This window comes from Cuculus canorus, chromosome 20 (assembly GCF_017976375.1).
Source record: "Cuculus canorus isolate bCucCan1 chromosome 20, bCucCan1.pri, whole genome shotgun sequence".
Lineage (NCBI taxonomy): Eukaryota > Metazoa > Chordata > Aves > Cuculiformes > Cuculidae > Cuculus > Cuculus canorus.
In genome coordinates, this window is record NC_071420.1 from 8,500,601 (window position 1) to 8,514,710 (window position 14,110).

The window sequence follows — 14,110 nt, forward strand, 5'->3', positions numbered from 1 at the left end:
TTTAGCAAATGAATTCAGAGCAGCACATGCTCTCTCATTCCGCTGGCAAGGGAGGGCTGTGGGACGTGTGCTGGCATCTTCACAGCTGCTCCATGCAGAGCTGGGTCTCCCACTTGACGATTCAGAGCTTGTGCCGATTCAGTAGGAGCAGGGTTAGCTCCATGCTGAGTCATTTCAAAAACACTGGTCCTGGTTATCTCTTCCAGCTCTTTGGGAGCCAGCGGTGACCGATGCAGCGCTGCCTTCCTGCCTCGCCAGACAGCCCTTATCTCAGTCTGAGGGAATGAGCCCGTGGACTTTTACTCACCTGTTCACTCTTGGCTGTTTGGTACTGTCCCAGTGATGTGTTTCACTGCTGATTAATAGATGTGCTCCGTTAACATCCCTCCATGAATAGGTTATCATCAGGGCAACCGCCTGTTCCATGGTTGTTGCTGGAAATGTTGAGAAAGGGGAAATGAGTGAATGCAGCTTTCCCTGGGCTTTCAGCTGGCTCTTGGCTTCCCCTTTTGAAAAAGCAGAAGGCTGATCCAGCCCTCCTCTGCTCTCGGCTGTCTCTGAGAGGCACTCGGCACAGCCGCCTGCCCCGCGAGGCTGAGTGCTGCCGATGGAGCTGTTGGTGCTCCCTCAGCACGAGGGCGAAGCATCACAGTGACAGAACTGAAGAGATTCCGGCTACGTCTATAACAGCAGCGCGGACATCCTGCAGAGGTGCTGTGCACTTTGTGTGCAGGAGCTGAAAAAAGTGAAGTGAGACCTGACGTATGAGTTTTACTGGAAGGACGCGTCCTTGTGTGAGATGGGGAGTGGGGTGTGCGTTGTGTCCATCTGGGCTTGCAGCGATGCTGATGGGTGCATCGGGTGCAACGCTGAAGTCACTTCTTTGGTTTTGGAAATTTGAGTTCTATCCAGTAGAGAGAAATTAGACTGACGAAATAATTGCACCAATATTTATACCTTTACATCAATTTTATATTAACAAATTATATATAGTCCTAACAGGTAGCAGATGTTTAAGATGTTGACCATGTATGAAAATCTCCCTCATTTCCAACCCGGTAATACGTGAAGTGTCACTCTTCGAGTATCGAGTGATAATGCCCTGAAAAGCCTTGGCTGTACTGATAAACAAGTAAATAAATAAAATTGCAACAACTTACCAGAGCTCTGAATGTGTTTTGTTCCAGCAGAGCACTTTGGGGTGAGGAAGCAGCAAACAAGTGTGTATTCCGCATGTTCACAAACATTGAAAGCCCAGCACCTGGGGCTGGCATTTTTCTCTTACACAGGAATTTTGGATCCGAATAGTTCAGAGTGTCCTTAGAGGAGTCCGGTGTTCCTTGGGCACGGGTTCTTTGGGCACAGCACCCGACTTTCTCGCAGCGGTAACCACTAGATGTCAGGTGAGGACCACCACCTCTTGTGCAGCTGCTGGCCAAGGCTTTCCCCTTGGGATCTGAAGTTTTCAGCTTACGAAACTGGAACCCTTTCTCCTTCCCTTCAGTCCGCGTCTGTCCGTCCCATCAGCGACAGACAGCCAAGGAAGAGGGCAGGCTTTCTTTGTTGTGCCTTTGCAGCAGCTATTGGAGCCCGTAGGACTGTTCACACGTGCCGCAGTTTGCCCCCAGCGGCACAGGCAAGGCCTCCCTGGGCTCTGAACTGAATTAATTTAAATTTAAACTAAGAGAAAAAAAAATAATTACATTTTGAACAAAATTAGGGCAGTATTCCTTTCTTCATCACAAGATGAGGAACGAGGAAGCAGAAAGAAACATGTGGATTAAGAGGTTTCCAGTAATGCACTGTCTCTAAAGCAGTTTTAAATTTAGTACAAGCAGTTGTAGTTATGAAATTAGCTTTGGTAACAAAGTTTGTGGTGGTTCTGCATAAGCCTGGCTATTAGAGCAGAACCTGGGCAGCCCCGGAGCTCTCTGTTTTAATGTTACTGGTTGTAGAATTTTGCCTTGCATACAGGGAAATCCCCACGTTAAAATAAACCAAATTTAAATTGCTCTGTTTCTGATCTCAACACTTGCAAAGCACCGACCTTGCAGTTCAGGGGAAGGCCAGGGTTAGTATTCGGTTGTTTTAATGCAGCAGAACAAGCGTTTGTCTTTACAGTTTCACAGAATCACAGAATCACCAGGTTGGAAAGGACCCACTGGATCATCGAGTCCAACCATTCCTAACACTCCCTAAACCATGTCCCTCAGCACTTCATCCACCCGTTCCTTAAACACCTCCAGGGAAGGCGACTCGACCCCCTCCCTGGGCAGCTGTTCCAGTGCCCGATGACTCTTTCTGTGAAGAATTTTTTTCTGATATCCAACCTGACCCTCCTCTGGCACAGCTTCAGGCCATTCCCTCTAGTCTTGTCCCCTGTCACTTGGGAGAAGAGCCCAGCTCCCTCCTCTCCACAACCTCCTTTCAGGCAGTTGTAGAGAGTAATAAGGTCTCCCCTCAGCCTCCTCTTCTCCAGGCTGAACACCCCCAACTCTCTCAGCCGCTCCTCGTAAGACTTGTTCTCCAGCCCCTCACCAGCTTTGTTGCTCTTCTCTGGACACACTCCAGAGCCTCAACATCCTTCTTGTGGTGAGGGGTCCAGAACTGAACACAGTACTCGAGGTGCGGTCTCACCAGTGTTGAGTACAGAGGGAGAATCACCTCCCTGGACCTGCTGGTGACCCCATTTCTGATACAAGCCAAGATGCCGTTGGCCTTCTTGGCCACCTGGGCACACTGCTGGCTCATGTTCAGTCGCTGTCAACCATTACCCCCAGGTCCTTCTCTTCCGTGCAGCTCTCCAGCCACTCTTCCCCCAGTCTGTAGCACTGCATAGGGTTGTTGTGCCCCAAGTGCAGGACCCGGCATTTGGCCTTGTTAAACCTCATCCCATTGGTCTAATAAGGCATCGGGGCTGGCCCCGTGGTCCCCTCTCTGCGCGTCCTCGGGGACAGCACGGCACTGGCACCCATTGTAACCGAGGGAACCTGTGCTGGGGACCAAGGAGAGGTTCCTGTTGCATTTTGCCTACAAACAGCACAGGAAGATTTTGGGGAAGCTGCAGGTGATGGAAAGAAAATGGTGATGGAAGGGGAGGAGCTGTTGCACGCACAGCCTGTGGCCACCCTGTCCTGCCTGCATCTTGCCTCTAGCTTCCCTGCTGCCCCTGAGGATGCAAAGCGGGACAGTCTCATGAGGTGCCGCCATCCCTGCACTTGAAGGCCAACCAGCTTTGCTCAAGAGGGTGAAGACTCCTCATCCCATTGCCAAGGTGCTTGTCCTGCCCATCACCCTCTGCCAAAGGGGTTGCTGCAACACCTCGAGCAGTGTTGGCAGTTGGAGGGGACACTTGGCTATCGTGGCAGCAGCCACCCCTCTCTGTCCTCTGACTTCAGCGGTGCCTCCAGGGAATCCGGAGGTTTCCTTGCTGCGGCCTTCTCCCCAGCCCTGGAGGGGCTGGAGATTCCCCATAGGGAAAACCCGACATAATAAAACCTACAGTGAATAAACAATTATGGGTGTGATTGCAGCGTGACTTCTGCTTTCTCGGGGGCTTTAAAGAGGAAGCAGAGCTGTGCAAAGGCAGAAGGGAGGAGAGGACGCTGAGACAGCCGGAGATTCAGGAACAGGAGCTGGAGCTGGAAGCAGCTATGGAAGATCCTTTCATCCGGCATATCGAGCTGCTGGGCTACGAGAAAAGGTTTTACCCCAGCCAGCACTACGTGAGTACGCAGTGACCTTCCAACAAGCTGAGTAGTGAGGAGCAGCTGGGGTGAAAAGCCTGGCACCTTATTTCTTTAGATAAATGTGACCGAGGGCCTAAGAGCATCCTTTTTTGGGGGGGTCATGGCAGCTGGCATGAGCTGGAGGCAGCCAGAGACCAAAAGGTTCTGATTTCATACAATTTGGGGCATCTTTGTAAGCTGTTGGTGAATTTGCAGGCTTGGAGAGGGTTTTTCTGTCTTTGATGGGTTTTTTTTCTGTCTTTTAATGGCTTTAAATTGGAATGGGGAAGATTTAGATTAAACTTTACAAAGAAATGTTTCACGATGAGGGTGGGGAGGCCCTGGCCCAGGTTGCCCAGAGCAGTGGTGGCTGTCCCATCCCTGGAGGTGTTCCAGGCCAGGTTGGATGGGGTTTGGAGCCCCTCATCCAGTGGGAGGTGTCCCTGCTCCTGCAGGGGAGTGGAACTGGATGGAATTTAAAGTCCCTTCCAACCCAAACCATTCTATGATTCCCGCCTATCTGCACGTTTTTGTCACCTCACTATCCCTGCCAAGCTTCCCTGGTTCCCAGTTTGCTCACTGCCTGCACTGAGCTGCTCTCATCAGGGTGAGGAAGGGAAGGGACACATCCATGGGGGTTTCTAGGGGCTTTGGCTCAACCAGGATGCAGGGTCCCACTCACCCGCAGAGCTGCAGCGCCTCTGCTGTGCCCCTCAGGTCTACATGTTCCTGGTGAAGTGGAATGACCTCTCTGAAAAGCTCGTCTACCGCCGGTTCACCGAGATATACGAGTTCCATGTGAGTCATCCCGGGACAGGCAGTGGCCCCCAGACCAGCACACCACGCTCGGGCTGGAAAAACGGAGGAGGGTGAATTCCAGCTGAAACTGCCCCAAAAGAGCTTCCTGGGTTCCTGTGCCTCAATCTCTTTGCCCCTTGAAGTGGGGAGCCACTGGCTTTGTGCTCCCCCGGCAGGATTCTCCCGGTGTCGAGGTGCACATCCAGCCAACGCGTGCCGGCAGCGGGGAGAGCACCAGGAAGGGGGCAAAAGGCAGGCAGGGGGCATGGGCACCGCAGAGGGGTCCCCCCAGTGCCATCCTCACAGCCCTGCCTGGTTCTGCTCCACAGAAAGCACTGAAGGAGATGTTCCCCATTGAATCCGGGGACATCAACATGGAGAAACGGATCATCCCACACTTGCCAGGTGAGGGGCAGGCACCAGGGCTGGGGGTTAAAATAGAAATGACAGCTTGTTGGGAAATTCCTCAGCAGAGCGAGCTCTGCCTGCTGCCTCCTGTGCAGGTGCTTGGGGCGGTTTCTGTTCCTGCCCACCAAGCTGGAAATCAGAACACTAGAAAGGTCTGTCCGAGCAGCAGCAGTGGGTTCTCTCAACACTCGCTAGACCTGCACGTTCCATCCTTCCTGCTCGAGAACATTGGTTGTCACACCTGGCTGGTGCGGACTCTGGCATTGGGAAGCCTGAGCCGAGCTGAGCTGAGCTGAGCTGAGCTGAGCTGAGCTGAGCCCTCCTTGGGTGACACCACCACTGGGATTGTTTTTTTACTGCTCTTATGACAACATAGGTGTTTTGTAAGAGGAAGCAATGCAATATGTCTTCAATGACAGCCAGTGAATTCCCGATCCAAAGAGCTGACAGTTTGTTCCTAAGCACAGGGCAGGCCAGCAAAATTCCCCCTTTTATCTAATTTCCTGCTTTAAAGGAGACAGGAAGGGGCAGGTGAAAGAGCTGCAGGTTGTGGTCGAAACTTCTCAAGGAGGAATAGACCTGCACCACGCAGCAGCACGGGGGCCATGTCGGGGGGTCCCCACGGGGCTGAGCTGTGCTGGAACCCTTCCGATGAGCTCTCACCGCTGTGCCAGGGCAATTCCGAGTGTCCTTATCCTGTCTGGGGAACTGAAAGCACCGGGGACCAGACAGGCATCAGACTGCTGGGAGGGTGCCACTGGCTGCACACACACCCCCTCATACGTGCTTCAACACTGCTTTACAAGGGAATGGAGTGATACAATGAGGGGGGACGGCTGTAAATTGGAAGATTTAGATTAGACATTAGGAAGAAATTCTTCATGATGAGGGTGGGGAGGCCCTGGCCCAGGTTGCCCAGAGCAGTGGTGGCTGCCCCATCCCTGGAGGGGTTCCAGGCCAGGTTGGATGGGGCTGTGAGCCCCTGATCCAGTGGGAGGTGTCCCTGCCCATGGCAGGGGTGGAACTGGATGGGCTTTGAGGTCCTTTCCAACTAAACCATTTTATGATTCTATGATTCTGTGATTCTATGACTGCTGTGGGTTGGTGCTGCCAGTGGCATTTTTGAGCCCTGAGGTCAGGACCAGAGGCTGCAGGACCTGCATTGTGAGCAGTGGGATGGAGGGATGGATGTGCCTCCCCCAGTCCTCTTTGTCCCTTGGTGCAGTCGCTGTGTTTGTGGCCCAGCAGCTGGATGTAGTCTGAGCGTGGATGTGGGAGTTATCCTAGAACTAAAACAGCGTGGAACAAGGTCTTTTCCAGGCTTGCATAAGCTCTGCAAGGGTGCACAGGCTGCAGGGGATGAGGCTGGCTGCCCACGGCACCCAGGCTGGGCATTGGACCACGCTCACCTCCCTGCTGCACTGTCAAAATGAGGAACCCACGGCCACAGCGCTGCTGCAAAACAGCCGAAGCTCTGTGGTCAGCTTCTCTCCAGCTTTTTTGGCGCCATCCATGAACGCCACATGCCTGCCAAGACCAGAGTCGGAGCAGTGATGGAGGAGACCAGACCACACTTCCACAGAGCTCTGCCTTAGGAGGTCCATGCAGCACCGTGGGGCCAAATCCACTCATTTGGGCAAAATTATTGACTTAGAGCAGCCTGCTTGGGAAATGCGTAAAACCAGAGCACTCTGTCTGCTTTTTCCCTTCTCCCCCAGCCCCGAAGTTGTTTGATGGGCAGCGCTCAACCCAGAACAGACAGGGCACACTGGCTGAGTACTGCTATGCACTGGTCAACCTGCCCCACAAGATCTCCCGGTGCCTGCATGTGGTCAACTTCTTCAAGGTCCGACCCGATGACATGAACCCCATCACGGACAGCCAGTGAGTTCATCTGCCCTCTGGGTTGGGGCAAATCCTGCGTCCCCGGGCGCTGGCAGCAGCCCCTGGCGGGGCACCGCTGCCAATGGTTAGGGGTGGTCAGCATTCAGCTGCCTTTGCTCTGACCCGTCTAGGATCAAGAAGCCTGAGGTCTTCCTCCTGCCAAAGGATGCCAAGAAAAGCTCCTCTGGTAAGAGGCCCCAGAGGGATGCAAGCAGCTGCCTCAGTGAATCCTGACAGGGAAGGAGGAGCAGGCGCTGAGCTCTCTGGTGACCAAGGACAGGAGCCGAGGGAATGGCAGGAAGCTGTGCCAGGGGAGGGTTAGGTTGGACATGAGGAGAAGGTTCTTCCCCCAGAGGGTGGTGGAGCCCTGGAGCAGCTCCCAGGGGAGCAGTCACAGCACCAAGGCTGACAATATTCCAGAAGGGTTTGGCCAACAACCTCAGCCCCACGGTGTGAATGTTGGGGGTGTCCTGTGCAGGGACAGGAGTTGGACTCAATGTGGGTCCCTTCCCAGGACAGTCTATAATTCTGTGATCCAGCTGCTTTGGGACCAGGAGAGGCTGGGAAGGCAATTTGGGCTGTACTGGGACTGCTTTTGGCCTATCTGAAATGGGGTATTTCTGCCCTGGGGGCCTGGAGAGGGAAGATTTCTCATTTCTCCCCTGCAGACATCACGGGCCCCATTGTCCTGCAAACATACCGAGCTATCGCTGACTATGAGAAGAGCTCCACATCCGAGATGGCTCTGCAAGCTGGGGACATGGTGGATGTCGTGGAGAAGAACGAGAATGGTATTTGTCCATCCCACCACAGAGCCCCGAGGGCCACTCCCCTCCTGGCCACCATGTCAGCATGGGGGCTGTTCTTGCACCTTGCATCCAAACACAGCATGTGAGTTATTTACACCAGTGTGTGGTGTAACGGGTAGGTGGCTGCATCAGGGTCTTTTGATGGAGTGGAGAGGCTCAGAGCAAACGCAACCAGCAGCATCGAATTTCTCTGCAACCTCCCACCTCTCGGAACATGTTTCATACTCACATGGAGCCACATGACAGTTAGTTTTGGCCAAGGAGTTTGTGGGGCAATCCTAGAAAACCCTGCAATGTCCTTGCATGCCTCAGCCTGTCAGGTTTCCTGCCCATAAGGAAATGGGATGATCTGGCCAAGCTTCCTGGTTGCATCATGTAAACAGAGACCGTCCCCAGTGCCGTCCCTTCTGTCCAGGATGCCTGTGCCTGGCCCAGCTGGGAATGGACTTTACGCTGGTGTCCCCACAACCCCTTCTGCTCTTGCCCACGGCTGCTTTTGTTGCAGGTTGGTGGTTTTGCCAGTTGAGGAATAAACGGGGCTGGGTGCCAGCTGCCTATCTGGAGCCATTGGATGGTCCCGACGAGTCTGAAGAGCAGGAGCCCAACTATGCAGGTAAAATGTTAAGGCAACAAGGGTGTGCACCAGAGCACAGGGTGCTGCTCCCTGCAGCGGTTCATTGCAAGGCCCCTGCTGGGATTTCACGCTGCCTGGGACTGCTGGGCACAGAGGTGTTGCTGTAGAAGCTGCCAAGAGAGATAAACCTCGTGGGTCAGTGCCTTGCTCTCAACCTCGGGAGCATCTCTTGAGTTGCAACTCAGTTTGGCTGATCACCGATGCACACCTTCATCCAGTGGCTGTGCCGAGCTAGCTGGGTGCAAGCTGAGTGGCTGGGTTAGAGGAGCGTGGTGCAGTATCTGAACCAAGGTGCAGCTTTCCTTAGCCCTTGTCTTCTAGCTGGGTGCATGCTGCGTGGCTGGGTTAGCAGAGGAGCACAGTGCAGCATCCAAAACAAGGCACAGGCTTTCCCTAGCCCTTGGCTTCTGTGCTGTCCTTATCCACCCTCCGCATTGCCCCACGAGGACAGTGGGGTGTTATCGTGTGGGAAGATCCTACAGACTCAAGTTGATTGCTCTGGGCTTCATCTTCTTGGTTTTCAAAGCACTGCCACAGTCTCTATTAGCACAACGCTTCCTTCTTGCTCATCTAACTACCCGAGTGAGAAACATGCTCCTCAGCAGAGCAAAGTGTGCTTACACTGATGCCTTTACCAGCTTTCTCCTGGAGAGTTAATGGAGGGGCTGAGATGAGCCACGGGTGCTGAAGAAGCTGGGAAGAGTCTGAATCCAAACTTGGAGACTTGGACCACCCTGGGCCTCCCCTAAAACATTGGATAGATGCTCTGGTGCCTCCTCTCCTCAGCAGCTGGAGAGGCTGAGCCCCACCCGCTGTCTCATTTTGTGTACAGGTGAGCAGTACGTTGTCCAGAAAAGCTACACAGCTGTGGAGGAGGATGAGCTGTCCCTCAAGGAGGGTGATGCCATCGAAGTCATCCACAAGCTCCTCGATGGCTGGTGGGTCATCAGGTGAGAGATGGCAAGAACAGAGCAAGCAAGCGAGATTCAGGCAGAGGGAAGGGATGAACCAGCACTTCAACGCATTCTGGCTGTGAAAGCCCTGGACTGTCTGGTCCCTTTTGCAGCTGCTTCCAGTAGCCCGTGGTTTTTCCAAATGCTAAATGTCACAGCTGGGTCTTCCTCTGATGAGGTCTTCAGAAATAGGCAGGAAGGAGGCAGATGGAAAAGAACCTTATCTGTTATTTTGCTTTTAAGTACTCTGGAACATTTTCATTGTAAAACTTCAGCCTCCATCCTAGCCCAGGCCTGCCCTGCAAATCTGGGCTTCCCCAAGGGGAATCCCAGCTGCATGTGTGCTCTGGAGAGCCATGGATCGCACGTTCGCAGTAGGACATGGTGTGGCTGCAAATCCCAGGGATCCTCGTGCCCCAGCCTGTGCCCAGGCACGTGGCACTGGGAGGATCTCCTGGTGTTTGCAGGTGAGCTGGGCTGGAGGGAGAGATGAGCTGAGGACCAGGGAGGGTTTCTTGAGCACACAGCAGCAGGAAGCCCTGAGCAACCCTGCAGGAGCCCAGCTAAACCCTCAAGGGAGACAATACGAGCTGGGGAGACCCTGAAAGTTGTGAGCCATTGCTCTGTCCAATACCTACTTGCGTTTGGGACACAAGCACACTTTCAGAGAGATCCACAGGCAAATGAGGTGGGAGACAGTTCAAGCTCCCATCCCTGAAAGCATCATGAGAAGAAATAGCCCACCCAGCCCCAACAATCCTGCCGGGGACAGGGATGAAGAGGCAGTGGTCGCAGAGCCAAGACTGCAAGCAAGGTTGCTTTGTGTTGCGCTGCAGGAAGGACGAAGCCACGGGCTATTACCCCTCCATGTACCTGCAGAAAGCCGGGGAGGCAAACACCTCCGTGAAGAGTGGGCTGAGGAACCGGAGCGCTCCTCCGCGGAGGTAGGAGAAGCCCTGGGCAGGGGGGGAGGAAAACTAAAGCTTTTCTTCAAGGGGGTGAAATGAAACCAGACAGTGGTTTGTGGTGTCCCTTGCTCCCCCTGGCAAGGAGGAACTGCCCAGGAGAGACGTGAGTTGGGCAAAGACACTCCAGGGCTGTAGCAAAAATAGCTCTGTGCTCCCTGACTTCCACAGGTGGAGAAGGACCCCAGCATTTTTGATCCTTGCTCCAGCAGGTCCTCCAGCCAGGTGTACTTCTCCTCGTCCTTCTACAAAGTTTTCTTTTCCGGGCTAATCACGTTTAATTTTCAAATTGGCCATTTTTTTAATATTTCCTAAGTGCACCCTCTGAATCTTTGAGAAGCGAGGAGAGATTTGACTAATCAGAGCTGCCAAATGGCCTAATCTGATGGGAGGATTTGAGCTAATGGAAGGGATTTTATTTTGATTAGAAAGATAAAAAGCATTAATAACTCATTAATTCCAAAACTGCAGGGAAGGGCAGAGCTTGCCATTAGTTTTTCTTCCCTACCAGAAAACACAGCAACCTTGCTATAAAATCTCTCAAAACCCAGCTCTGCTGGAGCATCGATTAAGTGTGAAACAGTGTAAACCAGCCCAGATCCACCTATCTGAGCACAGTGATGATTACTCATTCCCTTGGGAAGGCGAGGGGGCCTGTTTCAAGGATGGTGACTTGTCCTCCATGCCGAATGCTGTCCCTGTGGTGTCAGTGATGGCAGTCAGGCTTTCCTGTAGCCCCTTCAAGTACTGGAAGGTCGATATAAGGTCTCCTCAAAGCCTTCTCTTCTCCAGGCCAGGCTGAACACCCAATTCTCTCAGCCTGTCCTCATACAGGAGGTGCTGCAGCCCTCTGATCATCCTTGTAGCCTCCTCTGGACCTGTTCCAACAGCTCCATCTCCTTCTTACGTTGAGGATTCCAGAACTGGACACAATACTCCAGATGAGGTCTCCCAAGAGAGGAATAGAGGGGCAGAACCCCCTCCCTCCCTGCTGGCCACACTGCTTTGGATGCAGCCCAGGACATGGTTGGTTTCTGGGCTGTGAGCGCACACTGCGGCTCATGTCGAGCTTCTTATTGATCAGCACCCCAAGTCCTTCCCTATGGGGCTGCTCTCAATCACGTCATCCCCTATCCTGTTCTGAAATCAGGGATTGCCAATATGGGCAAGAGCCTTGCTGTGAAATGGGGTATGTGCTCAAACTAGGGAGGGGTGGAAAGCAGACAGGCATATTGCCTTGAGCAGAGCAGGAGGATGCCAGGGTATATCAGAAGCCACCTCTCTCATGCCGTGGTAGTGAAGACTAAGCGGTGGCCTCTACCTGCCTCGGGACAGTCCCAAACTCTGGGGGTTCCCCTGTGGCAGCATGCCATCCCACATCTCCAGCTGCTCAGCCTTTCACTTCTCTCAGTAGTTTCTCTGCTGTGGGTTCAATGCCGCACATCCAGGTGCATGTTGACATGTACCCCACAATTTATTCCCCTGGCCCAGGAACTGATTCTTGGATGCTGGAGAGCCATGCCAAACCCCACACCAGGGATCTCGGTGTCGCTGTATTTCCATCCATCCAAGACTTACAGATCACTTCTAGGGCTTTCTTGACCTCTGTTGGACAAACCTCATACCCATCTCGTCCTTCCAGCCCTATACCCAGTCTACTCCACCATGCCCATCATCACTTCCCAGGCTTGTGCTCAGGCTTCACCCCTTGGTATTTGCTTCCACAGCACTGTTCCAGCTTTCTCCTAGCACGGCGTACATCGTGTCTCACCCGTGGCTGCCCTCGAGGGCAGGCATCCACCTGCTGCCTTCCACGAGGCAAAACCACAAGGCAGATACTGGGGTTTGGGTGAGGCAGAGGAGGAAGCGGAGAGGGGAAATACTTGACAAGAAAGGGTATGATGAGAGCTGCAGCATGGAAACCGAAAGCTTTTTTTCCTGACTTGCTGCAGATCCACCATCCGAAATGCAAAGAGCATTCACAAGCAGGGCCGGAAACGCATCAGCCAGGAGACCTACAGGAGGAACAGCAGGAAGTACATCCAGAGCCGGAGGAACACGAAGGAGACTTTACAGAACAAGGCCAACATCATCAGTGAGTCTCAGCAGGGCCTTTATCCTGGACATGGGCTTTTTGTCCTGTAGGCGCAGCCCGTGTTCTCCAGTGCTGGTTGGTGGGATAGGACAGCACATGGAAATCACAGCTAGCCTGTCCACCCTTCTCCCGCATTGGAGGCAAGTGCAGGTAGATGTTTCTTTTCATTGAGGTTTCTTACCCCTGGTTATAGGTTGTAAGGAGCAGAATATGGCCCTGGTGGGAGGCCAGCCCACATTTAGGACCTCACCTGTCTGCTTCGCCTCACCTGTGCTGCTGTCACTGTTATCAGGACCTCATACGATAGCTGTCAGCAAAGCTCCTAGAGGGAGGTGGTGCATAAAGAAGGAGGCTGCAGTTGAGGCAGATGGTTTGGATCTGGTAACCCCCTTGTAGGTTCCATGACCTTCCTGAGGGAGAGCAGCTCCTCATGCAGATCTAGAGCTGGGCTTCCACCTAGGCAGAGCTCCCAGCCAGGCACTGGTGGGCTCATCCCACCACCCTGACCTCCAGGTAGACCATCACACATAGCCAAGACAGGAGGAGAGGCAGGAACTTTGGTGGCCATTACATAGGACGCTTTTGAACGTTCACATGAAGGTGTTGGGTGGTGGAGAGCTCAGATCTACTTGTACATCTGCTTTACCCACAGTTGAGAAAAACGAGCATGAGGAGAACAAACCCAAGGCTCAACCTGCTGTTCCTCCCCGTCCCAGCAAAGACCTCATCCTGAATCGTTGTACCGAGAGCACACGGAGGAAGATCCTATGAGCTCCCAGCACCAATCCGCTAATGCTTTATCTCCACCAGCTCCTGTGCAACAAGGCTCAGGGCCAGACCTGGGGATCGAGGTGGCTCTGGTGGCCACCACAGATTCCGGGCAGCTGCCAGCTGGATAGGTGCAGCCCAGCACTGACCTTCATCCACTGGCATGGCAAGCCCGAGATGTCTTAATGACACCATGAGAAGGGACCGAGCACCACTCCACTGGCTCCTGCAAGGCTGAGACCTCTGCAGCCACTGGAGACCCCTCACCACTGGACTCCCTTTTGTCCTCTATTTGTATTTTGAATGATTTTGTGGGTTTTGCTAATAAAAGAGACACTTTACAGGCATATTTCGATGTCTGCCTGGACGGTTGGTCACTGTGGACATGGGAGAGCAGCCTGGTGGCAGGAAAGGCGTTTCTTCTCAGTGTATCCGGCAGCAGATTGGGCAAGGGAGTCTTGAGAAAGATGTTGACAAGGAGAGAATTTGGGGGAGGGGTGGGGTGGGGTGGATGATGGCTGCTTCCTCCTGGAAGGCATGAGACAAGGTGGCCACCCCAAGTGGCAGCAGGGTGTGAGGGTTTCCCAAGGCTGTGGGTGCTGGTCCCTCATGCCACCTAACCCTAACCTAACCTAACCTAACCCTAACCTAACCCTAACCTAACCCTAACCTAACCCAACCCTGACCTAACCCTGACCTAACCCTAACCTAACCCTAACCTAACCCAACCCTAACCTAACCTAACCTAACCTAACCTAACCTAACCTAACCTAACCTAACCTAACCCTAACCCTGCCACATCAGGAGGCTGATGGCCACCACGGCAGGGCCAGTGCCGGCAGGACAGGGCTGCTGTGCAGCAGGGAGCGTGGTGTGAGGGTGGCGTTTGGGGGCCACCACAGGTGGATTCGGGTCTAGGTTAGGTGCTGCGTCTAGGTTTGGGATACGGTCTGAGTCTCAGTGTGGATTTGGGTCTGAATTTGGGATGGTGTCTGAGTCTCAGCGTGGGCGTAGGTTTGGGTTTCGATCTCCGATTGGGACTGGATTTAAATTTGAGTCCGGGTTTGG

The 14,110-nt window shown here is 53.5% G+C and overlaps 1 protein-coding gene across 1 annotated transcript; it reads left to right on the forward strand.

Moving 5' to 3' along the window:
- Nucleotides 1-3,520: 3,520 nt before the first annotated feature.
- NCF1 (neutrophil cytosolic factor 1) lies at nt 3,521-13,380 on the forward strand. Its single transcript, XM_009561784.2, has 11 exons — nt 3,521-3,725; nt 4,446-4,526; nt 4,856-4,931; nt 6,653-6,818; nt 6,950-7,005; nt 7,487-7,609; nt 8,133-8,240; nt 9,094-9,211; nt 10,051-10,158; nt 12,132-12,274; nt 12,927-13,380. The coding sequence occupies exons 1-11, from the start codon at nt 3,654-3,656 to the stop codon at nt 13,043-13,045; spliced, it is 1,170 nt and encodes a 389-aa protein (XP_009560079.1). The 5' UTR covers nt 3,521-3,653; the 3' UTR covers nt 13,046-13,380.
- Nucleotides 13,381-14,110: the final 730 nt, after the last annotated feature.

Coding starts and splice junctions, on each gene's coding strand:
- NCF1 (XM_009561784.2), top strand. CDS start 3,654: ATGGAAGATCCTTTCATCCGGCATATCGAGCTGCTGGGCTACGAGAAA. Junction 7,610..8,132: donor CGTGGAGAAGAACGAGAATG/GTATTTGTCCAT, acceptor CTTTTGTTGCAG/GTTGGTGGTTTTGCCAGTTG. Junction 8,241..9,093: donor GCAGGAGCCCAACTATGCAG/GTAAAATGTTAA, acceptor TTTTGTGTACAG/GTGAGCAGTACGTTGTCCAG.